The 25537-nt window shown below is 41.4% G+C and overlaps 1 protein-coding gene across 6 annotated transcripts in view; it reads left to right on the top strand.

Moving 5' to 3' along the window:
- The window catches only part of DYNC1I1 (dynein cytoplasmic 1 intermediate chain 1), a gene marked incomplete at both ends in the record, with an annotated part of 245523 nt that overhangs the window by 185290 nt on the left and 34696 nt on the right, over window positions 1–25537 (top strand). For all 6 annotated transcript variants that reach the window (XM_079786742.1, XM_079786740.1, XM_079786741.1 and 3 more), the window contains 3 exons: window positions 845–958; window positions 3630–3763; window positions 7059–7203. In XM_079786742.1, coding sequence (XP_079642868.1) covers window positions 845–958; window positions 3630–3763; window positions 7059–7203 — 393 coding nt within the window. The remainder of the gene's footprint in view (window positions 1–844; window positions 959–3629; window positions 3764–7058; window positions 7204–25537) is intronic.

Raw genomic sequence — 25537 nt, 5'->3', positions numbered from 1 at the left:
TAGGTTCTGCTCAGACTAACCTTCCATTTAGTATTTAATGTGCAGCTGCAAATGATTTTAGGCTACTGTTTAGGATTCTACAGAGTGGGGGAACCTACGAGAGTTATGACAGAAGGTTAGAGAGAGCATCTTTCTTATGACTCCTGGGGTGTATGCATGACCTTTCTCAAGGTCCTGGCTAAATCTAAGCCTCCATACTATGGCAAATGATGTTTTGAAAAATAAATCTATCATTTTTTTAGATTTTGCAGTAACATAAAAGAACCTAATTTTATCTCACGAGGTACATTGTGCCAATGGTTTTCACCACCGACATCTCTCCCTCAAATTAAAAAGGCTGATGAATATTAACCACTTTTTATAAAGAATGTTAACAAATGTTTGGCACTATGACCGTAATGCCTTCAACTCCAGATTTAGTAACACGTATTCCTTCCAAAAGCCAATAGTTCTCCCCTTTTGAAGACTGGCTTTTTCCATCACTCTTGGTGAGCTCAGAAGCCAAGCTGTGCAGTGGAGACTCATTCAAGCAATCCAGATTCACCTCCCTGCACGGCTTCTACCCGCCAATCCTCACTTGCTCTATGTAGCTTCCTTCAGCTCTGTTGCACTGCAGCTGACTGAGCCCAGGGAGGCTTTGCGTTTCCAATACTATGTGTTGCTGCCAGGGCTTTTAGAAAGAAATCAGGTTCAAATCCAAAGTGGCAAATGACCTGAGGCTGGTGTTATTGTAGGATTCTGTCCCCCTTTAATCCTTGTTTTGGAGTAATGTGTTTAACACTCAAATGTAAGCATTATTTCCTCCTGGATCGGTGTCTGATCCTCCATGTTTATGTTTTCGCAGCATCCCGTGTACTGTGTAAATGTTGTTGGGACCCAGAATGCTCATAACCTCATCACCGTCTCTACTGATGGTAAAATGTGTTCCTGGAGCCTGGATATGCTCTCAACGCCACAGGTGGGTTTGTTTTCCCCTACACAGAAGAGCATCCTGGTTAAAAGAGATACCTGCCTAATGGAACACAGTTCCGAAAAGCCAAACCCTCACATCCTATAGGAGCTAAAACCAATGGATGCACTTGAAAGAGTGGGGCCTGCTTTCAGCAGTCTCCTCTTGAAGCCAAAACCCATTTCCTTTACCACAAATCATGTAATTATTGTAAGACGTTAATCCTTAGGTCAGTTTCAAGTGAAAATGAAATAATCCACTTTGAAGCATAGTAATTATAGAAGTTGCCTGTGGTATGAATTGTACCTACCCTACGGAATTGTTAAACAGATGCAAAGGAGGCGGGAGCTCTACAGAGCAATCCCCCTGAGAAGAGGCATCCCGGCAAAACAGACACGCAGGCCCTTGTATTCATTGCCTAGACGACCGCCTGTGTGTATAAAGAATTTGTCAGACCATCTGTTTTCTCCTCTGGAATGTTGTTAGTATGGCTCCTGCCATTCCTTGCTCAACGAACGAGAAGTCAAAAATGAAACAGTTCCAAAGGTTTCAGACCACTGCTGATTGCAGTAATGGGAACCAAACAAAGGAATAGAAGGCAAGAGACGGATGGGTGGAGGCATCTGAAGGCAACCTTCAGAATATGTGTATGTATACATACACACAGGAAGACACTACCTACACACGCAAACACGTACACACACTATTTTCACATTTCTTTGTGGGGGAAAAGTATTTAACTCTCTTCCAGCTAAAATCACAGAGAAGAATTTATTGCCATAGCCTTTGACAAAAAAATGTGAGGAAACATGAAGAAAATTGTAAAAGAGATGATTCTCAATTTCAATATTCCTATTCCCTTTCCTGGAACAATGAATGACCCAAGAATGTCTCTCTCTCAGTTTTAGAAAACATGGAAGTCTCAAGATACATAAGGAAATGTAGAAACTATAAAGAACCTCCCAGAAGTCTCCACAAAATACAGATGTAGAGAATACAAAGGCTAAATAAGTTTTTTAATAACTTTTTGGGGAGAGGGGCGCTAATAAGCATCTTACAATTTAAGTTACTCTATTTTTGCTGACTTTAACATTATGTAAGTCGGGAGTTGTGTGTGGGTGGGTATTTTATGGCTTTGTCTTAAAATTCTCAATATGTTCTTTTAAAAGCATGGAGATTGTAAACAGATACAAGAGCCAACTCTCTAATTAGGAATTTTTAATTGCCCATTTTGCTGATTAAACATGCATTTGTTTTGGTTAAAACCAGTGGTGCAGGGGCTACAAGACCGTTTTTGTTAGTTCTAGCATGCCTGCATGGTTTTCTTACCAGTGACGTGTTCCTGTCTCCATACATAGATTGAGGGTTTCATGGCATGACACTCTCTTGGAGCCCTGGTTCCTCTCTGTCTCAAGTGGGAGACCAAGAGACTGTACCTTCCCTGCCGCTGCTTTTGTCGATGGAGCACACCATTGGATGGTCCAGTTTCCTGTTTTATGTTGTCCCAGGGTCCCCTCACTGATGCACTCACTCTGTGGATCTCAGTACTGGGAGCATGTCGTGTGAGCACATGGGCTGTGCTGCCCAGACTCTGAGCATGCGCTTCCTGTTTATGGACTCCTTGGCTGAACTGACATGATTTACCTGTTTTTTAAAAAAAGGACTAAATTCACAAGCAGCTATAATGACATGATCCCCTAGAGCTGTGGTCGGCAAACTGCGGCTCGCGAGCCACATGCGGCTCTTTGGCCCCTTGAGTGTGGCTCTTCCACAAAATACCACGGCCTGGGCGAATCTATTTTGAAGAAGTGGCGTTAGAAGTTTACGTTTTAAAAATGTGGCTCTCAAAAGAAATTTCAATCGTTGTCCTGTTGATATTTGGCTCTGTTGACTAATGAGTTTGCCGACCACTGCCCTAGTATGATTTATTTTTAAATTACTTCATGTGCACATAGTAGGCTGTTTGATGTAAATAGCAAAAACATTCATGGATATTAGTCACAATTATTCTTCCCTGTCATTAAACTTGATTCAGCAGAATGCGTTTTAAAATGCACTTTAGTTCCCTATTTAAAAAATAATTTTAGATAATATAGAGACTCTCGTTTACTACTTTAAACCCTTATTTAAAGGCTCTTCTTTGCAGGCTTCTAGCCTGTACACCTAATGGCCACCCTGGAAGAAATCTAGTCCCGGTGGAAATCGGTTTTTTTCTGACCTGAGTGACAACTTTCTGGTTTCAGTCCATGGAGGACACACACTTGGCTTTGACAAATGGGCTTGAGTACATCTGATATTAATACATGCGTCGTCTCACGAACAATTGATTTTGAAAATGTTTGTAAATACAAGGGTATTGTGTGTTTTATTAAAGCCTGGGGCTGACAAGTGTAACCATTACAGTATTATCTTTAGTTTCTGCACCATTAGTTTCAAAATTCTCACCTGTCATCTCTGCCCGACTTCAGCAGCAGCCGCGCTGATGAAACGCAGCCGCCTGAAACCAGAGACACACAGAAGCCCGCGGCGGGGCAGTCCCGCACGGCTTCTGGCACAGCCGGGGTCTTTTGTAACGCTGTGTGAAAAGCAAACAGACGATTTGGCCAAATGATTTTTCCGTGCTGTCTTTGGCATGGCGAGGAGTTGACAGAGGGAATGTAACCGCGTCGTGTTTTGGTAGGAGAGCATGGAGCTGGTGTACAATAAGTCCAAGCCTGTGGCTGTTACCGGAATGGCTTTCCCGACGGGAGACGTCAATAACTTCGTGGTTGGCAGCGAGGAGGGTACGGTCTACACGGCCTGTCGTCACGGAAGGTGATTTTGTTTGCTTACCAATGACGTGTGCCTCATTTCCGAGAGAGTCTGTGATCGCTTTCTGGGTTATAACCACCTTGCATTCTGAACGAGGTATTTCTGAAGAGATGCAAGCCCCACCTCAAGTCTTGATGATCGTACAGCATCCATGTGCTCTGGTCATTAGCCTTTTGTAAGCTTTTGATGGCTCACACTGCCTTGAGGAAAACGTCCCCAGCTTCTTAGCAAACCATGTAAGACCCGGACTCCCTGCCCCTTTCCAGCCTCAGCCTTCAGGCTCCAGCCACGCACCCAGTAGGGATAAGAGTCCATGAGTTTGTACATTCAGTTTCTTCCTCCCGGCCTGGCGTGTCTCTCCTGTAGGCCTGGATAATTCCTCCTCATTTTCCAGAGCCAGCGTGGAGCTCATGCCACATGGAATCTTCTCCAAACTCTTTGGGCAAAGGAAACCATTCCCTCCTTTATGCTGCCACAGAATTTTCACTCCTTTATTCATTCATTCCTTCAAGGAATATTTGCCAAGCACCTACCATCTACCAGGCACCATTACATCATGAGGATGCGGTAGGAACAAAACAGACGTGGAGTTAATATTCTGGTTGAGCTTGAAAGACAATAAACAAGTAAATATAGGATTTAAGATGCTACCCACTATGGAGAAATGAAAGTAGAATAAATGGGATAGGACTAGAGGCTGTCAGATAGACTTGCTATCTATACTAATAAAAGGGTAATATGCAAATTGGTTGGGATGCCCTCACACAATGACCCAACAGCAGGCTGCGTGGGGCAGTGAGGGGCGACCAGACTGGCAGGGGGGACAGTAAGGGGCGACCGGGTTATCGGCAGGGGAGGGGGCTCGCACTTGGGGGTGATCAGGCTGGCAGGCAGAGGCAGTTAGAGGTGATCAGGCTGGCGGGGGGGGGGGGCAGTTAAGGGCAATCAGACAGGCAGGCAGAGGCCATTAGGGGTGATCAGGCAGGCAGGCAGGTGAGCAATTAGGAACCAGCGGTCCAGATTATGAGAGGGATGTCCAACTCCCAGGGATCAGGCCTAAACCGGCAGTCAGACATCCCCTGAGGGGTTCCGGATTGGAGAGGGTGCAGGCTGAGCTGAGGGGACCCTCTCCCATGCATGAATTTCGTGCACCGGGCCTCTAGTTTTATATATTTTTATGTATGCTTCTGCAATAATATTAATCTCATTTTATTTCAATTACTCATTCATTTGCCATTTTGCTCTTACTACACTATTTTGATTTCATCATCAATTCCCTGCCTGGTGCCTGGCATATACTAAATTGGGGAACTAAAAATCTATATGGGGAATAAAGAAATAGCAATATCCTAATACTATAGAGCAGTGCCCTAGGGCCCTTTCTCCTAGTCACAGAGGCTGGAATAGTATGAGATATATAAGCCACTATGAAGTTTCCAGGTGCTGAGAACTCTGTCTTGATTGAGAGATTGTCCAATGCCCCCTGGAAAGCCATCAGGGTAAAGTGGAATCCAGTAATTTAGACTAGATGGTAAAATTGCATGCAAGACTTAATGAGTAGCCTCACATCTTTTGAAAGGTTCACTGTGTTCACCTTGGTGCATAATTTCTCTCACTTTTGTTCTAATTCGAGTGATTTTTCATCTCTTGCACTCATCCTTGCCTACTTAGATGTAATGAGGAACCACAAACTGTTCCAAGTTCATACTCCTGTGTCTGTGTGATTTGTAGAAGTAACAAGCTCCCATGGCTCAGCTATGTGGTTTTTCCATTTACACAATACGAGCTGCGATGTTCCTACTGTTCTGCACTTAGTAACAAGCAGTATTTGCCTTGCTCACATGGTTTAAAGATGACTGGGAAGATCTGCCTCCTGGTTCCATGTCGAATGGTCCTATGTCATCAAAACTGGCTAAAACCATGCATTAAAGACTTATCAAGGCATAAAAAGATCTGATAACGTTGTTCATTCATGCAAACATCCACTGCACACCTACTTTGAGCAAAGTGCACTGCTAGATGCTGCCGGGCATACAAACATCCTTTAAACCTGGCTCCTAGCTTCAAGAAATTGATGATGGTGGGCAAGGTAAACACACAACACTCTGCAATACAGGTAAAGCGTCATAGGGGGCATGAGAGAGGCACGGTAGAGCAGTGGGCCAAACGGGAGTCGTAGCTTGGGCTGAACATTTATTACCATCAACAAACAGGGCATAGGTTCCATTGACTTAATCCAGGACCTTAATTATCTGTGAAGGCTACAGAGCCTGTTCATTGATAACTTGCAGATTTATTTGTTGGATTCTGTTACAAATGTGAGTAACCTTTTCCATGATGAATATTTTTGTCCGGTGGCTACTGTGCTTTCCAAGCACAAACAGAATATGTACTGTGGTTCAAAACAAGAAGGGTGTCTGTGGCACACACCACGTATCTTTTTACAACGCCCTTGATTAAGCTCTCACACTGGCCCATCCATCTGAAATAGAAAGCACAGATCTTCGTGAAGTTGTAAAGTAGCAGGCATTTGGCTTTGTAGTAATTTTTAATGGGTCATAGAGGGCTGCGGGGAAGAGGGGGGATTTCTGTTTTTGGCCTAACTCAGAGAAGGTGCAAATCTACTTCCATAAATTAAACCAAGTCCTCAGTTTGCACCCTATAAACCCTTTCAGGATGCTGTTAAGGGCAAGTGGAGCCTCTCCAGGGGCCACTTCAAAGATCAGCTCCTCGTGTTCGTTAGCACAGACGTAAAGGGTCACGTGGGGAACCGCTGTTAGCAGTGTCGCTGGGCACCGTTTGGGTGCCCGTTGCAGGGGCACACGCTGCAGCACTCGGCTCGTGATTGCACATTTTGCTCAGCACACTGACGTTTATTGTTGCTCCAGACGCCCAAATGGTTTAATAACTCAGTTCATTTTTACTCTCAGTAACATCATATTTAGATTCTACAATCCTTACGTATTTGTCACAGCACATGGGTTTCTAACATACAGCACTTTGCTATATTTTCTCATTGGGTATGATTGTGTGCAGACTAGTGTGTGATATAATAGGGGCCGGGAAATAATTTTATCTTAAATTCTGAAGGTTATAAAGATTATATTGCACGCTATTGTTTTTTAATTACCAAAAGTAGTTTAGTATTTTCTTTCTCTCAAGATAACGGTGAACGTGGTTTCACTTTGGTGGTGTAAATCTTCAGGAAGTAGTCATGCAGAGACAAATTCGTTTTTTAAACTAACCATAATGTTGCAAAGATCCCTGAAACTCTGCTCATGTGTGGTTTTTCGTGCAGCAAAGCAGGGATCGGTGAGGTCTTCGAAGGACACCAAGGGCCAGTGACAGGAATTAACTGCCACATGGCAGTGGGCCCCGTGGACTTTTCACACCTGTTTGTCACGTCATCATTTGACTGGACTGTCAAACTGTGGACCACAAAGGTAAGAATTCCTGGAGTGAAATGCTCAGGTAACACAGAGGACAATTTTTGCTCCCGGGGGGCAGGTGGAGGGAATCAGAGGTCTCTTCCAGGTGATGACATGGCACTGGAATTAGAACAACTTGCTAATGAGCCCCATCTGCCTCACGGCTCCTTTCCTTGGTCTATTTTATTTATTTTTAAATATATAAACAATACAGTACTGAAAACACTCTAATTGTAAAAATTTAAACAATTCTAATAATGATAAAAACTGAAGTTCTCCTTCACCAACACTAATCCCATCTACTAGTATGACACCCCCTTCATTGCCTATCATCCCACCCCTCTCCCCAGAGGTAACCTCTGCTGTCAGTTTAGTGTTGATTGCCCTAAGCTTTGTGGCCTTCATTACATACATATTCACCTATGGAAATAATATGACATGGGACTTGGTTTTGTTTTTTGATTTGGGGTTTTAGTGTTTTAGTCTTTGGACTAAAGCTAGTAAATGGCACTATATTATTGTGTTTTCAAAGGTAATTCTGACCATGTTTGGGAGCATGATAAAGGAAAAACCACCCAGGAGGTAGCTGCAGTAATTGTGCAGGGAGAACAGTGGCTTAGATCAGTAGTTTGAGATGCAGAGAAGTCGATGGATTTCAGAACCATTTAAGAGATAGAAACCTCAAAAACTGGCAATTGATTTTGATACAAGGAAGGTGAGAGAGGAGGTCAGGACAAAACCCAGGTGTATGACGGGGGCAACTGGAGATTTGTGGCAGCATTCACTGCAATGGAGAACGCCGGGAAGGGCATGTTAGGGAAGAGTGTTGCGAGGTAGGAATTTAAGGTGCCTGGGGCACAGTTCGCTATCTTCTGCAGGCAGTTTGGTATGTGGGACAGAAGCAGAGAGCGCTCACTGGATTGTAGGCATGCACTTATTAGGGGCCAGTATAGCAGTGCTTAGTACACTCCAAGAAGTGGATTTTAAAAGAAATGCTAAGACACAATTCAGAGAAAGAGGAATATTTAGGAAACAAACAGGAAAAGTGAAACTAGAAAAGGAAATTTAAAGTAACAGCTCAAGAAATAGAAAAATTGGGATTCTTTTTGTTTGTACTTCATGGGTATTAATGGAGAGGAACTGTGTATAGGGGACAGAATTGTCTCTTTTAACTGTATGAAAAACAGCCTAGAGACAAGAATTCCAGTTATAAAGCTGGTTTGACCATCCACGTAAGAACCAGAATTTTGGCAGTGGCAGGGGTGGGGGCGTGGCTTGTATAGAGAACACAGGTCTGAAAAAATCCAGCAGACATGGTGACCAATTGATTTGATTTGTGAGGAGAGTCAATGACGATTCTGATATTTCTGCCTTAGGCATGTGAGTGAAGGAATGGTGGTGCCAGTGATGGAAACAGGAAATAAAGGAGGAGGAGGAGGAGGAGGAGGAGGCTGAAAATGGGGTAGAAAATTAGCAGTCTGGAGCATGTCTGGAAATTCCTAAAAGATAATAAAAAATATTGGAGCTCAGGGGCAAGAATGAATTAAAAATATAGTTATGACAGTGATCAGTATATAGTTAGTCCAAGGGAGAAAATTATGAGTAGAATGTGAGTTTGAAGAAGACCAGGGCACAGTCTTGGAGCTACTGATGCTGCAGGTTTGGAAGGATTACACAGATTGGAAAGACAAGAGGAAGGTGGCATTGACCTCAGTGAGAAGCTTCAATGGAGCAGTAGGGACAGATTGCGGCTCTGTCTTTGCAGAGTGAGAAGGGAAGACAGCAGGCACAGAAAATATAGGCTCCTCTTTCAGACACTGAGCTATGAATGGAAGGAGATAGAGCATGGCTAGCAGGGACAACTGGGCCAAGGAAGGATTTGGTTATTATACTTTTGGAGAAACTTGAGCATGTTGATAGCCTGCAGAGAAGGAGCCAATGAAAATGGTAGATTGATAGTGGGTGGTCTGAAAAATTGAGAAAGGTGATATGAGGTGTCCATGTGGGGATAGGGTGGGGAGAAGAGGCAGGACACAGCTAAGACTGGAGGCAAGACTATGGATAGGTTTAGCTAAATGGAAGTGGAGGGGAAGTGGAGAATAAGAGCAGGTCTCTATTTTCTCATTGAGGTCAGAAGTACACTTATCTGCTAACACTGATGGGAGCTGGGATGTGGCAGGGAGAGGAGAAAGGCTTAGACCAGGTCTTGCAAGAGATGGGACATGGCCCTGACTCCAGAGGATGTCTGAACATCACAGACTTAAGGAGCAATTGGGGCTAAATATCAAAGATGCATTTTACAGGTAGTGTCTAATTTAACTTGTACAGGAGCACTAGAAATTGTATAAAATCTCCATCATTGAATCTCTTAGGTCTTCAGAAACCTCCTGAATCTGACATTTAAAGCTGCCCACAACCTGTCCCCAAATGACTATAGCAGGTCTACAAATTCAGGTATGGGAGATGCACCACTTCTCTATAATTCTAGATAGAGGGTTCTCAAAGTGTGTCCCTTGATCGTCATGGGCTGCATTACCTAGGACTAATCAGAAATGCAAATTCTCTGGGCATCGCTCCAGACCTTCTGCATCAAAAAGTCTGGGGCAATCTGTAATCCTGATTATCTTGACACTGCTAAAATTTAGAGAGCTGTGCTCTAAACCAACTTGAAGTTTTATTTCAAATTCCCCATCTGGCAGAACTAAGTGGGGCAGTTCCATTGTTTTGAGGGTCCCTCCTTTCTCCTCTCAGTGAAGTCAGAGGGTTGTGTTTGGGAACTAGGGTTCAGGGTTCAGACAAGAAAATGAAAACAGGTGTCCCACACCCCAACCAGGTTTCCTGATCTAATTAATACCCTACTTGCTCTGGTGAGGGGGTTGTACTGTGATTATATCTGAAACCCCAAATTTATCATGGCATTTTGTGGTGGTATACTGGGAACAATGGTTACACTTGATACTCTTAACATTGGCTAGTCTTTCTCCTCAGCTTAATCTGAACATGCATAAAATTTAAAGGAAATGGTGGCACCATCTCTAAAAATTACTAATCACTTTTGCAAGACTATGACTAGAAATAACCTTTATTTGAATAAAAGGGCAAAGTGAAAATATAAATATTGATTTGGAAATAGTGGAAAATAAGGCTTTGGGGTTTTTTTATTTTAGTCTTGTTGACAATAAAGAATTTTCAGATAGGTGCAGAGCAGAGAAAAAAAAATGAGATGAGTAATTATATTTTAGTCCCTTCTGACTAAAATGGCTACCTTAGTAATCTTTATTTTAAACTCACTGAGTCACTTGGAGTCCTCTGATCATTTAAACAAAAGCTGAAGAAAGTTAGTGTAGACATACTGGATAATTGAGCTAGGGATACCTTCACACTTAAGATTATGACTTGGTCTGTTCAGACTGCAATAACAGAATACCATAGACTGGGTGGCTTATAACCAACAGAATTTTTTTCTCCAAGTTCTGGAGGCTGAGAAACCCGAAATAAAGGTGCCGCATTCTGGTGATGGCTCTCTTCCTGGTTCATAGCCAACTCCTTCTCACTGTATCCCCTCTTCTGGAAGATATTGGGGATCTATGTGGAGTCTTTTATATGACACTAATTTCATTGGTGAGGGCCCCACCCTCATGATCTAATCACTTCCAAAGGTTCCCACCTCCTATTATTCTCATCTTTGGGAATTGGGATTTCAACATAAGAATTTTTTTTGGGGGGGTGGGGGACCACAAACATTCAAATCATAGCAGATTGTAAATCAAATAACACAAGGAAGAATCCGTCAAAGTGTAGAAAGAGTTGGTGCTGAGAGAAATAATATTTTGAACTAGTCAGAAGTAAAAAAAAATTGAAAAAAATAAAATAAAATAATAAAATAAAAAATAAAAACAAAAATAAAAATAAAATGTGGCTTCAATATGATACTTTGTGCATAAAAATAAGTATAGCTCAAAAAAGATAACCAAAGGAAATTTAAAGGAAAGCCATACAACAGGAAAATTTTGTACATTCCACTGACCAAGAATTCACATATCTAACACAGAGATAAAATATTAGGAAAGAAAATCTGTCTTCCAAGGGAGAATGTTATACTGGAATTAGCATATTGAGTGAAATTAATCTAATCTTGAAGCCCATAGGAAAGTTCATATCCATGCACTTTGCATAAGTAATGTGATTGACAATAACACTTCACACTGTTTTAAAAAGAGAGAACTGTGATTTTAAAATCAAGACTAAAAAATAAAATTTTTCTACACAGGATATTAGGAACACTACAGTTTAATAGAAAAAGTATATTTGGAGAAAATGCAGTCATTGTCAATTCTCTTTGTGATTTGAAAACTTAATATTATAAATACCTTCATATATGGTTTTATTTAAATTTTCCATGAAGATTAGACTGAACTTTTGATTTGGAAAGGCTGAAGGAAGAATATAATGCTGAATATTTTAGAGTTTGGGGCTTCTGAATAGTCCCCAAAGAGTGGATTAGTTCTTGAACACCAAATAGCCGCACTGATTATTGGTGGAAAATTAACCTATGTAATAGTATTATAGAATCTTGAAATTTTAAAATGATTTATTTTCTGGTTTCGTTAGCTTAATTGACTGAATAAGAGAAAATAAATAATTGTGTTTTAGTAATAGAGACAGATTCCTTTTTTGTCAGAAACTTAAGGCAATATAATTAAAGGCATACTTTATTTTAATTAAAATAATGCAACCATTTTTGATAGTGATAGAAACTTTCTTCATCACCTTAATTATCAACATATTTTATTTTAACTTCATGCAAGCAAAGTAAAGTAAATAAACTATATGACCCTTGCTTCAGTGGATAAAGAATTAAAATAGAACCATGTGTAGAAAAGAGTATTGTTATGTTCATTATTTAGCATATTATAGACAATACATTGGAGAGTCCAAATGAATAGTAGAACAATCAGATGTGTGCTAATTGTGATGTGGGGGCAGAGTGGGGAAGATAAAGAGTGTAGGTCCTCTAGCCTGGCCCTGTGGCTCAGTGGTTGAATGTTGACCCAAGAACCAAGAGGTTACCAGTTTGATTCCCAGTCAGGCACATACCTGGGTTATGGGCTTAATCCCCAGTAGGAGGCAGTAGCCGATGGATGTTCTACTTTCTCATTGATGTTTCTATCTGCTCTCTCTCTAAAAACCAATAAAAACATTTAAAAAAAAAAAAACAGAATGTAGGCCCTCTACCTATTCACATTAGACCTCCCATCTCTATATGCCCAACTTCCCCTTCCCTCCAACTTATTGAAAACAAAACAAAACAAAACACAGACACCCACCCTTGACCTTGATGTCCCTTTTCCATCCTGTATTTCTTATGACTTTTCCCACCAAACTGCAGTTTTACCTCCTACAGTCTACCTGCATCTCTATGCTCACCACTAAACCTGTTCCTTCAAAAGTTGCCCTGACCTCCTTCTTGCCTGTTCCCATGTCATTTTCCTATAGTCATTTTGCTGTTTCAATCATGTTGATTAGTCCCCTGGAACATCCTTCTTTAAATACATCAATAGGGCTATTTTTAAGTGAACAGTAAAAAGCTGTATACTTAAAAGTCTATCCTTGGTGATCCTTTTAAAAAAATTTAAGAATGCATTGCCTGAATAAATTCTCTTGAGTACCAGCTTTTACCTTTTACTCTTAGCACATTAAATTTTGCATCCATCAAGAAATGCTGGAGTTGATGCTCAGAAATGAAGTATGAACTCTTGGCTGGATGAAAATATTCATTATTCCACTCAGCTCTTCTATTTGCTGAGGTTTGGGATAATTTTGTTCCTGTGCTGTAGTTTAGCTTAGTGGCTGGACAAGTTATGAGTCTTTGGGCTTTTGATCATTGCATCCAGTTTGGAAAGTTTCAGCGGATTCCAATTAAACATTGGGTTAATATTGATTTTGGTCCTGGTACAGCTTCACAAGGATTAAGGTTCTTGATACTCTTCGTGTGTTTGCCAGCTCAGTCCCTTCCTTTCAACTTCAAAGGGTACATGTTTCTTCTGCTCGTATTGATCATATCCTCCAAATCCTCTCTGTACTAGAACTTTTGGCCCTAAAATTCCATTCCTTTATGTTGACTGGTCAGATATATGGCCTGACTTCCCCATGTGTTGGTATTTGATGGTGATCCTGGACAGCACCCTGGGGTGCGATCATCCAGAAACCTTTCAGGACACACTTTTGGTTGATGGAAATCCGTGACTTCCTTTAACTATGACTTGACATTGCATAATCTGTCCTAGCAGTTCACATGCATCTTGGTCCTCTAGTCTTTTAACAAAACAGTGAATCTGAAAACACAATTTTCTAAGTGACTCAGTGGTGATAACTTTGTACAAATTAGAAAGATAATCTTCAATTTTCAAGCAACTGCTGTGAAATCAATAAATAATAAGTATTATCTACTTCAGTTTTACATCCTCTGCCAAGTTTAAAATATAAGATGACTATCTTGGCTGATTTTTTCCCCCTTCTTACCAACTAGAAAGGAATGATAATTGGAGTTTCTATGAATAAAAGAAAGGGGGAAATTTTGTTTCTAAGGAAAAACATTACTTATTATATTTAAACATATTCTTTGAAAATGATTATGTATTGAAATGTTAGACATGGCTATATTATAGATAATTTAATAAAAATACTTTTGTCTTACCCAATGAATCACATTTAGTATATGTAGAAGTTTCGCCCTTTCCCCATAAGATTGTGAGATCCTTGAGAGTAGGCCCATATTATTTTGTCTGCCTCCCCAGTACCTTACAGTCTTGGCACCTGGTAGGTACTGAATAAATCATTGAATTAATACATGAACAAATAATCCCTGGGTTTTTAAAACAAAACACATATATGAAAGAAATATTGTAGCAAATATTTAGTTAGCAGTGGTTTTGAGCAGTAAAATGCATAGCCATAATTTAGAAATATAATGATTAGAAAACTGAGGTTAAGCTTTTAAAATTCTATTAGGAAATATTTAAGAAGCTATAATTTTGGGGAAAAATACCTAAGGCAACAATCCAGGCAGGAATAGAGTGGCCTCCTAAATATTTTTCTTACAAAGTAGATGAGTAGAATTCCCATTAGTTTGTGAGAATGATCTAAAGAGCTGGGCAACATAGTGTGTGTCTTTAGCCACCCCTTCCACTTAAGAGAGTAGTATTTGTCCAAGTGAGCAAGGGAAGAGGCTCCGGACAGTTACCACTTGGTACACTGTGGCTTAGTTACATACAGGAAGGCTCTTTCTAAAGATATCCCTGGGAAACTCTGTCTCTTGTGGGATGTGGTTCCCTTCAGTAAAAGGGGGCTTGACTCTTCTCGAAACCATAGTTTATATGAGAAATTCCTAACTTGAACTAAAGCAGTATAGTTGGGATGGAGAGGGAAATGTTCTAAAAAAGCTTCTCAAAGTAGGTGACATCCACGCTGAAGTATGAAAGAGTTAGTTAGGTAAAAGGAGGAAAAGAAGGGCATTTAAGCAAAAGGAAAAGAATATTAAAAAACAGAAGCATGGAATAGTTGATATTCCAGCTCTGTGACTTTAGAAAAGTTACTTAAACTCTCTGTGCTACAGTTTATTCATCTATGCAATGGGAATTAAAATATAGGATACATGTGGAGATTAAATGAATTAATATATGTAAAGCTCCTAGAACAGTGCCAGGCACAGGGTAAGCACTGTGAAAAAAGTAGCCATACTATTATTATTATTGAAAATCATTATTGTTGCCCTAACCGGTTTGGCTCCGTGGATAGAGCATTGGCCTGCAGACTTAAAGGTCCCAGGTTCAATTCCGGTTAAGGGCATGTACCTTGGTTGCGGGCACATCCCCAGTGGGAGGTGTGCGGGAGGCAGCTGATCGATGTTTCTCTCTCATCGATGTTTCTGGCTCTCTATTTCTTTCCCTTCCTCTCTGTAAAAAAAAAATCAATAAAATATATTTAAAAACATTTTTTTAAATCATTATTGTTGCGATTGTTATTTTGATATTAAAGTGGTTTAGTTGGGCTGGAGCAATGGGTACAAGATGACCAAAGGGAATAATGAAAAGATGTCTCTGGAGGCAAAAAAGGGACCAGATGGTGAAAGGCAGTCTGATGCTATTCAATGGAGTGTAGACTTTCTTTGGAAAATGGAAAGGGCTATAGATTATTCTAAAGTGGGGCCTCACTGCTTCTTCTTTGATGTCACACAGAGTAAGACCCGGCAGGAAAGACAGCTCACCTTCCCCTCAGGATTCTGAAGCACAGTGTTAGCATAACGTTCTACATCTGATGACTGCTTCATCAGATCACCAGCAATACTTACATTCCGGATTAACTCTACACATCCCATAGATCTCTCCTATCTCAACGTAAGTTGATTGGCTTATAAAAGAGCACTCAAAATTCTAACACATTCAGTGGAGCATCTTGATTGACCAGAACATTCACTTTTGCAACCCTTCATGAAACTTCCCTCCCAACTCACTATTCCTCTTAAATTTTCAGATGCTCAATCATGATGATAAAGACTACAATGATATTGATGATAATAATAAATAATAGAAGTTGCGTTCAACTTCCATGTGACTCACAGTGATGTCACATAATTCTAAATATGCTTTTGTAAACACTAGTATACTGCCACGTGACCCCCATCTTGAATGGATCTTGCAGAATTTTCTCATGTGACCTTTCTGTTGGCTTTATGTTTACTTGTTCCTCCATTGTATCTTCAACTGGACTTTCCTTTATCAACTTATAATTATTTTTAAACTTGTGAGCAAAATATATCCATATTCCCTTCCTCATCCTTTTTCTAACAGACTTCTGTCACTGTTCTAATCCTCACACAGAGCCCCATTAGTCTCTTCACACCTGTCCTCCCTCCCACCCAAGTCCTGACTTTGCAAAGGGGATTTAAATATGGCAAGACAAGAAGATGGAGATACTCCCATTTGCCTTAAATATTAAGAAAGCCTATGTAAGGATTTTTTTCTCGGCATATTCTAATATCCATTACTTTCACAATTTCTACACATTTTTTAACCACTTAGCATATATTCACATGCTTTTTTTTTTCAGAGTAGAATATTGCTTTGCTCTTTATCCTGTGTCTAATATATGCTATTTTTTATTTTTAAAATATATATTTTATTAATTTTTTTTTATAGAGAGGAAGGGAGAGGGTTAGAGGGTTAGAAACGTCAATGAGAGAGAAACATTGATCAGCTGCCTCCTGCGCACCCCCCACTGGCAATGTGCCCGCAACCAAGGTACATGCCCTTGACCGGAATCGAACCTGAGACCCTTCAGTCTGCAGGCCGATGCTCTATCCACTGAGCCAAACTGGTTAGGGCTAATATATGCTATTTTGCCAGTGTTACAAACAATATAGAATGAGTAGAGTTTGACCATTAGGAAAAATCACTACTTTATCAACTTGGGACAATAAAAATTGAGAGATTTTTCTCATTCTCCTAGTACTTTGTAAAGAATAAATAAGAGTTTTGTAGAGGAAAAATAAGTATAATTAATCATTGAAAACTCTCGTTTTTTTTTCTTCCAAAGTGGAGTAACAGGCCCTCCCATAAATTCTGGGGAAACAGACCTCAGTGTTTACTACTGGAAGCTCACCAGCTCTGTGGAAGTTTCTGGAGAGGAATGTTGTGGAATTGGCAGTGGAGTGAAATAGTTTTCTCTCCTGTCCCCTGGTTCATTGGCTTGAACTAAGCCCAAGTCAAAAGTAAGAAGAAGGCTCTTATAAGTTGTCAGTTTCCTTCTCACTTAGGACCTTCTTTCATGATTAAAAACTTAACTTTTAAACCAGATTTCCCTTTTACCACTCTGCCAGGCCCAGTGCATTAAGAGGGATAATGGGTCACTAATCCAGGAGGGTTTTGCTTAAGACTCTTGGCTTCCACCCACCTATGGAACTTACTTTATGCCTGATTGATTTGCTTTTTCTCTCCCTCAATCACACCCCCCACCCCTCGTTTTACAAAGTTCAGTCAATGAGTTGACTTTTGCTATTAAGACCATTTTTTTTTAACATGGCAATCCATGGACCGTCCAGATGAAGTGTGTCTTTATGTCAGTGAGCATCTGCATGTGTGTGATCTTGTTTCTTCCTTTTATTGTATTTTATGTTAATCTAGATTTCTAATAACCTAGAGCAGTCATTCTCCTCTCTTAAGAATACCCGCCTCCAAAAGAGTCTATCCATTTGAAAAAAAAAAAATAGCTCCTAAAGAGCAGAAATGGGCTGTGTTTTTGTTATCAAGTTTGTAACAGTTATTACCACCAGTCTCTCCGAAGTTGGTATCTCCCCATGCTCATTCTTCCTGCTATTATCTTAGATAATCTTCCTAAAATACACATTTCATTATGCCATCACCTTATGCTACAACATAAAAAGAATGTTTGTATACTGTGGGATCTTAACTGGCATTTTTAAAAGCAGTTCTATGATTTTAAAACAATACAGAAAGAGTTAAACAAGTATCTTTAGCAGGGAGACCTTTTAATGTTTTCTTCAGGAACAGACTGGATATATGGCCTGAGATCCCGAAACCTATGTGGATAATGGGGCTCGTTTTGACCCAAGAATGCTGAGAGAACAGTATTCCTTGGAACAGATGTCTGGAAACTCTGACGTTGCTCTCCTTGCTTTCCTAATCATTTCAAACACCTCAACCTGCATTTCAAGGTTTTCCACCCTTTTGGACAAGCATCTAGCAATTAGTCCCACAAGTTATAAATTCTATCTTTCCCATTTGCACTCCCACTAATAATGTCAAACAAGTAAACAAGAATAAAATCAGTAGGAGTGGAGATGATTAAACTTGACAATATCTAGAGAGAAAGGGAAGAGAGGGACTGAAAGGAAGGAAAACTTAAGCGCCCAGAAACAGTATTTCGAGGTGGGGGCATGTCAGGATCTGAAAACCATGGAAGGAGCTCTCCATGAAAGCAGGTACAGTGCCAGCACCACAGGGAATAGTGATTAAATAAATATACCACTTATTTTTCTATAGACACTCTTTGTGCCCTTTACAGAATCAAAGTCCATGTGTGGAAATGAAGAGAGAAAGACAACTAGAAAATCTGGTTAAGTCACAGAAAGCAAACCTGAGGAGTACTCTGCAGAGAATGCCCGCATTTTACAGAAAAGAAAACCAATGTCTAGGAGGGGTGATGTGGACATCCTCTTAGCCCCAGATTTCTTCCACTCACATTGCTTGTAACTGAGTCAGTTTTAAGTCAGTGTGTTAAAGCAATAGTTTTAATATTTTGAACTGTCTGCCTGTTTTTATTTGCCATTTAGTAGTGGACTCAGATGCTGGAATAACTTACCATTTCATCTGGTCTAATAATTTATCACTCTATAGTCATAAAATCATTCTCATAATAATTTTAATCAACACCAAAAAAATCTAAAATGTGAATACAATATAATGTTAAGGTATTTTATTGTATTTATTTGTTATTTGTCTTCCTCTTTCCACTGAGCTGAGCTTCTTTAGTTTAGTGGTCATATTTCACATTGGTTCTCTATTCCCCACAATTTTAGTCAGAGTGGTACATGGTTCATATATAATACTAGAGGCCCAGTGCATGGATTCATGCACTGGTAGGGTCCCTCTACCTGGCCTGCAGGGATCAGTGGACCTCTGTGCCCCCACAGCCCAGCCAGCTTGTCAGGCTCCAGCCCGCTGTCCACGTTAATCCTGCACAGCATGAAGTAGTGCACAAAGTGGCAGGTGGCAGGGAGGAGCCCGAGCCTGGGCTGGGTGCCATGCTGCTCCCGCTCATCCTGGCCCCATAGGGGGAGTATACACAGGAGAGGCTCATGCCGCAGCTGTGCTTGCCAGCCATGAGCCCGGCGCCTGGCGCCTGTCTGTCAGATGGGTGGCGTGCCTGCTGTTGGAGTACACTGACCACCATGGGGCAGTTCCTGCATTGACCGTCTGTCCCCTGGTGGTCAGTGCGCATCATAGCTACCGGCTGGTCATCCTATCACTTTGGCTTTTATATATATAGATAGGCTGATTATGTTATTGACCATTTACATATAAACTAAATTAAGCCTCTAGCAGTTACATTGCTGATTAATGATCAGATAAATTCAGAAGTTTTATACTTATTGCAAATTTATTTCAATCCTTATTCAGGCACCCAGTGACTGAATACTCCATGGACCTATAAAGACACCTCTGTTCTTTATTGATATTTCTGACAACTGGATTCTCCATTTATCACCTTTTTTCTACTCCACTGATCATTTCCTCTTCTGTGCAATTAATTGTACACACATATAAAGACATAAATGTTTACATATCAACCTATATGTTATCATTGCAAAACATGCATGAAGATAATAACTGCAAATTTTTCACAATCACTCAAAGTCCCTAGTTTACATTGAGGTTTACTCTTAGTGTTGTACATTCTATGGGTTTGGTAAAAATGTATACTGACATGTATCCATCCTTATAATATCATACAGAATATTTTCACTGGCCTAAAAATCCTCTGCTCTGCCTGGTTATCCCTTTACTCCTAACCCTTGGCAGCCACTGATATTTTTACTATCTGCATAGTTTTGCCTTTTCCAGAATGTCATATAGTTGGAATCAAGTAGTATGTTGGCTTTTCAGATTGGCTTCTTTCACTTAGTAATATGCATTTACATTCCTTCCATGTCTTTTCATGCCTTGATAACTGATTTCTTTTTAGCACTGAATTATATTCAATTGTCTGGATGTACTATAGTTTATTTATTTATTCATCTACTGAAAGATACCTTAGTTGTTTCCAAGTTTTAGAATTTACGAATAAAGCTGCTATAAACATCCATCCATGTGCAGGTTTTAGTGTGGATATAAGTTTTCAACTCCTTTGGGTAAATACCAGTGAGCATGATTGCTGAATTATATGGTAAAAGTATGTTTAGTTTTAAAGAAACTGCCAGACTGTTTTCCAATGTGGCTGCACCATTTTGCCTGCCCATCAGCAATGAATGAGAGTTCCTGTTGCTCCACATCCTAGACCAGTGATGGGCAACCTTTTGAGCTTGGTGTGTCAAACTTCGCCAAAAAACTGAGCATAACTCGGGTAGTGTGTCACTTTGAGGAAAAAACTAACTCCAAGACTCTAGTCGCAAATGTTTCATCCTCAGGAGCAGCAAATGTTTCATCCTCGGCATGCGGCCGCATGTCATCAGAAATGGCTACGCGTGTCAGTGCTGACACGCGTGTCATAGGTTCGCCATCACTGTCCTAGACAGACAGCATTTGGTGTTGTCGGTGTTCTGGATTTTGGCCATTCTACTAGGTGTGTAGTGGTATCTCATTGTTTTAATTTGCATCTCTGTTATGACATATGATCTGGAGCATCTTTTCATATGCTTACTTGCCATCTCTGTATCTTCTTTGGTGAGATGTCTGGTAAAGTCTTTGGCCCATTTTTCAATCAGGTTGTTTGCTTTCTTATTGTTGAGTTTTAAAAGTTCTTTGTGTACTTTGAATGCATCTTTTCAAATATTTTCTCCCAGTCTGTGGTTTGTCTTCTAATTCTCTTGATAACAGTGTAAATTTATTTAACATTCTGCTGGTAAGTAAAGGCTAGTATCACGTTCTTTATTCTTCTAATCAAATTACTACTACATTTGATCAATTTTGTATTCATTAAGCCAATATTTAAGAAGAGGTTAGTGTGTTTTTAACCTCATGCCAGGGCCTTGAAATGAGACATGGTCCCTGCTCAAATGGGTGCATAGTATACATCTCCCTACTCAAACTTAAGTAAAGAATGGAACTTCTGTCAAGGAAAAATGTCCTTATCAACCTCACTGTCTTGCTTTACTCATTCTAATGTAATGTAAATACAGATAGACAGAGAACAAGGTAACACTCCTTATATTTATTCATTTAATGCCTAACTATCGAGAGCTTACTACAGTCCCTGCACTGGGAATATAGAGAATGAAGGTAGACAAAGTCCCTGACTTCACAGGCATGTCCATTCTGGTTGGGAAGGGAAAAAAAGGGAGGAAAAGCTCTCAAATATAATTGACTATCATTATTCATAGTGAATTGGCCAACACCAAACCATTGTTTCTAGGGGAAATATAGGATTAAGTTCCTGAGAGCCTCTGGTCACCACATTTTCATCAACCACTTAATACATGATCTTGTCTTATGTGTGTTTCTGTTTAAAGACACCTTACTTAATATGTATGGTTGATCCATTAACATTGAGTTGCATCTAATGGCTCATGCCTGAAGGTAGCTTAATAACATACCTATTTTCTCTGTAAGGCACATTGCAGTCTTCTTGTGATAGGAACACTAGACTGCACTCAGCATTATGCTTGCGGGGCCATTTTATTTTAAATAGGTTTTTATTGATTTTAGAGAGAGAGGAAGGGAGAGGGAGAGATAGAAACATCTATCAGGTGCCTCCTGTACGGCCCCTACTGGGGATCAAGCCCGCAACCCGGGCATGTGCTCTAACTGGAATCGAACTGGCAACCCCTTGGTGCACAGCACGATACTCAACCAACTTAGCCACACCTGCCAGGCTCAGGGGCCACTTTAAACAGAGACATCAGCAGCAGGAGAACCCACAAAAATGGAAACCATGGGGCAGCCAGTAGGCCACAAAAAGTATGTTTGTTTACAGTGTGAGAACTGAAACGTTCTCTCATTCAACCTCAGCAGGGCACGTGCGTGTCAGGGGACTCCAATTTTTTCTCCACTCTGCACTTGTCTGTGAATGACTTCGAAATACTGATTTGGGATTACTCATTAATCGAGAGAGTAGGTGAATGAGAAAATATGGAATCCACAAATGATGAGGACCAACTGTACTTTAAAAAATTTCACATAGTGATAGGTATTAGAAAGGAAATGAAGCAGGGTTCAGGATAGAGAGTGAGAGGACATTGGGGGGAAATTTTAGATGGGTGACTAGGGCACCCTTTCTGAGAAGGGGACAACTGGGTAGACATGAATAATGGAAAGAAATTATCTCTGGAGTTGAGGGAAAGAAGGATATTGTAGGCGGAGGGAACACGTGTGAATGTCTGTGAAGCAGGCTTGAGCTTGGTGTAAGTGAGGAACATGACTAAGGTCTCCATGTTTATGGGGAAAGTAGACCAGCAGGAGATGAGGTTGAAAAGGATTCGGTCCTAAAAGGTAATGTGAAGCCACTGATGTTTTTAAATATGTATATGAGCTATAGTCTATAACTTTTAAATAATTTTACAGCTCCCCCAAAATTCCAAATTGAATTTACACCCCCTAATATGCCATTTAAATGAACCACGTTAACTTAACGTGACGAGGATGTTTCTCTGAAATGAGTGGTGTTCCCAGTGTGCCTGTCGGGCTGACTCCCCTGGTGACGCTGTGCTGTGTAATGACCCTCGCCTGGCACACACAGGCCAGTTCCTACGCATGGTCCTAGGTGTTTTGTTTTTCCCTTGTCTGCCCCAACTGTATCGAAAACGCTCTTGCAGACCTAGACCCCGACATACAGATCTAAGGCAGTGGCATCGAGAGGACCCAGAGCATGTTTACATGATTTTTTGACTCTCACCTAAAGGAAACTATAAAATACTACTTCTAGAGAACTCCTTCAGTGCCGCTTACCCCCAAGAATTAACCCCACGGCCCTCCAGGATTGTTTGAAAGCCTCGCTCTAACAGAGGATCAGGGCAGTGAAACTGTGCTGTACCTGCTACAGAGGCTGAGAGTTGTCATTGTACGTTTGCCCCAACTCACAGAATGAGCACCAAGCGTGAACCCGGGGTAAATGACACACTTTGAGTGATAGCGATGATGTGTCTCTGTAGGTACATGGAGTGTAACAGATGGACCCCTCTGTGGGAAATGTGGATGATGGGAAAGGCTGTGAGTATGTGGTGCAGGGAGTAAATGGGAACTCACTGTACTTTACACTCAATTTTGCTGTGAACCTAAAACTGCTCTAAAATATAACTTTTACGACATGCATCCACCCTATACACACGCGCGCGCGATCACACACACACACACATACACACACAGTCTTGCTCTACATGGAAAACTAAACTTCAGGAATGCAGTAAGGGTATGTATATTTTAAAATATATTTTTATTGATTTCAGAGAGGAATGGAGAGGGAGTTAGAGATAGAAACATCAATGAGAGAGAATCATTGATCGGCTGCCTCCTGAATGCACCACACTGGGGATCGAGCCCGCAACCCGGGCATGTGCCCTGACCAGGAATTGAACTGTCACCTCCTGGTTCATAGGTCGAGGCTCAACCACTGAGCCACGCGGGCCAGGCGAGTATATCTAAGTGTAAATGCAAAAGAAAGGTTCCAAGACAGGCCCAGAGCACCTAAACAGTCAGAAAGCAATGGCTGGGCCCTGGGGGAGGAGACATCGCTGTGCATGTAGGTGGTGGAGAGGGCATACGAGGTAAGTGGTCTTGATCAGGTCGCAGGGCTGGAGCGTTTGGAGGAGAGAGCAGCACCTTCTCCAAGGTGGAAGCAGAGCTGGGGGCCAGAGGGACGGGTGTGCAGAGGGGATTGTGAACGCAGCCCACCGGCTGGAGCAGAGGGTTCTGATTAAGGGGTGAGGGGGAGCCATTTCTGCAATGCCTGGCCCTGCCATTTCAGCACCGATCTGCCCCAGTGGGGCCGCGGTGGTATTCACAGACCCAGACTGTCTTGTTGCAGCGGGGCCGCGGCATCTGCGGCGCGGAGGCACTTTCTCAATGTAGCTATTTGTACTGAGCCTGTCACTAGCTCGGCAGGAGGTAAAAATTACTTGACAGCCTCTCCTGGCTCTCACCCATGCAAAGCGTGAGCGAGCGTGAGGGTGTCAGAGTGGGTGGGCGTTGGGGAGAGTGAGTCCTTAGGAACTGACACTTTGGGTGAAGGAGAGTGAAAGGCATTGAGAAGTTTACCCACCGCTTCGGGGCATCCATGCCAGGCAAGCAGGCACCCACAGTGGAGTCCCTGTACCCTCCCATCCTCTCTGTACTTTGCCTTTCACTCTCAACCTATTTGGTTTGGTATAGAAATCTCTCCTTCTCCCCCTCTCTCCCCCTCCTCCCCCCCAGCCTCCTTCCATCCCTCTCTCTATCTCTGTTTCTCTTGTGCACACACACACACACACACACACAAATGATTATAAAAAATAACTTTGAAATTTAAACTCTCAACTAAGGATCTTTCTCCTAAACAAAAAACTACATTTTAATCCGATTCTTGCTTCTCTATTACCCTGCAAAGGCGGACTCCTCACCATGTGCAGGGCGGTCACTGAAGCCCATTTGACTTCTTCAGGCGGGAGTGATAACGTTTTGGATTTCATTTTGTTTGTCCTGTACGAGTCTTGAGTTTTGGCCAACACTCAAGATGAATGTGCTTCAGACCTCACTTTCTGTCACGAGGCCAAGTGGACTTGGGAGAGAGGGTGGAGCTGTCTGTTCAGACATGATTTTTAGTTTGCCCTTTGCCTCTGGAGCCAGGGCCCTGGCCCGCATCCAGCCGCCCGAAGAGAAGATTATGGTGTTTTCTAGGTAATTTTAAGGAGCACAAACCCAAAGTGAAGTCAGGTGGTTTCGAGCCTGCACTGAATTTTTCATGTTAAGGATTTGTCATGATTTGGGTTTTCGGCGGAGCTGTGTTTTACGTGATGAAGGGAATTGTATTCTTCTGGAGACAGGCATGTTTTGCTTGTTTGCTAATGACCTCTGGTTTTGCTTATGGGGAGTTTTGTTAACAAATGGAAATGTAGCAAAATAAAAAGCTCTCTTTCGTACTTTCTTTTTTCCCCCCTCCTTTTTTCTTCTTTTTTAAACAATGGGAACCCTTGTGATAAACTGTCAAAACCAGGCTATAGATATTGGTTATTGTAGCATCATTAATACTGTGTAAAAATAAATTAGTCACTTTGGCAATCAAACACAGTCTTCCGCTCTCCCGGTGGTGCCTTTAAATAGAGCCTTCTCCTGGCTGTTTGATGGATCCTATTGTTAGGAGAAAAGAACAGTAGAAATCTATTCAAAAATTCTTTGAAAATTTTCCAACCTCAGGAACCCATTCAGCAGTAATTAGCCTTTGAGGAGGCTGATACGGAGAGCTTGGCAGGGGCCTGCCTGGGGTTGAAAGGTCAGCCCCAGCCCCTGACGAGAGGGTTCGGCTTCAGGACCCTTGTCATGCTCCATCTCCTTTGCCTGCTTGCCTGGCCTTTTCCTGCCCTTTCACCCCACCCCCCATCTCACCCTCTGACTGCCTTTTCTCAAAGAACGGGAAGCCAAGGCTG

This window comes from Cnephaeus nilssonii (assembly GCF_951640355.1).
Source record: "Cnephaeus nilssonii genome assembly, chromosome: 12".
Lineage (NCBI taxonomy): Eukaryota > Metazoa > Chordata > Mammalia > Chiroptera > Vespertilionidae > Cnephaeus > Cnephaeus nilssonii.
The sequence above is the reverse complement of the archived record's forward strand: the minus strand, read 5'-3'. Positions and strand labels throughout refer to the sequence as shown.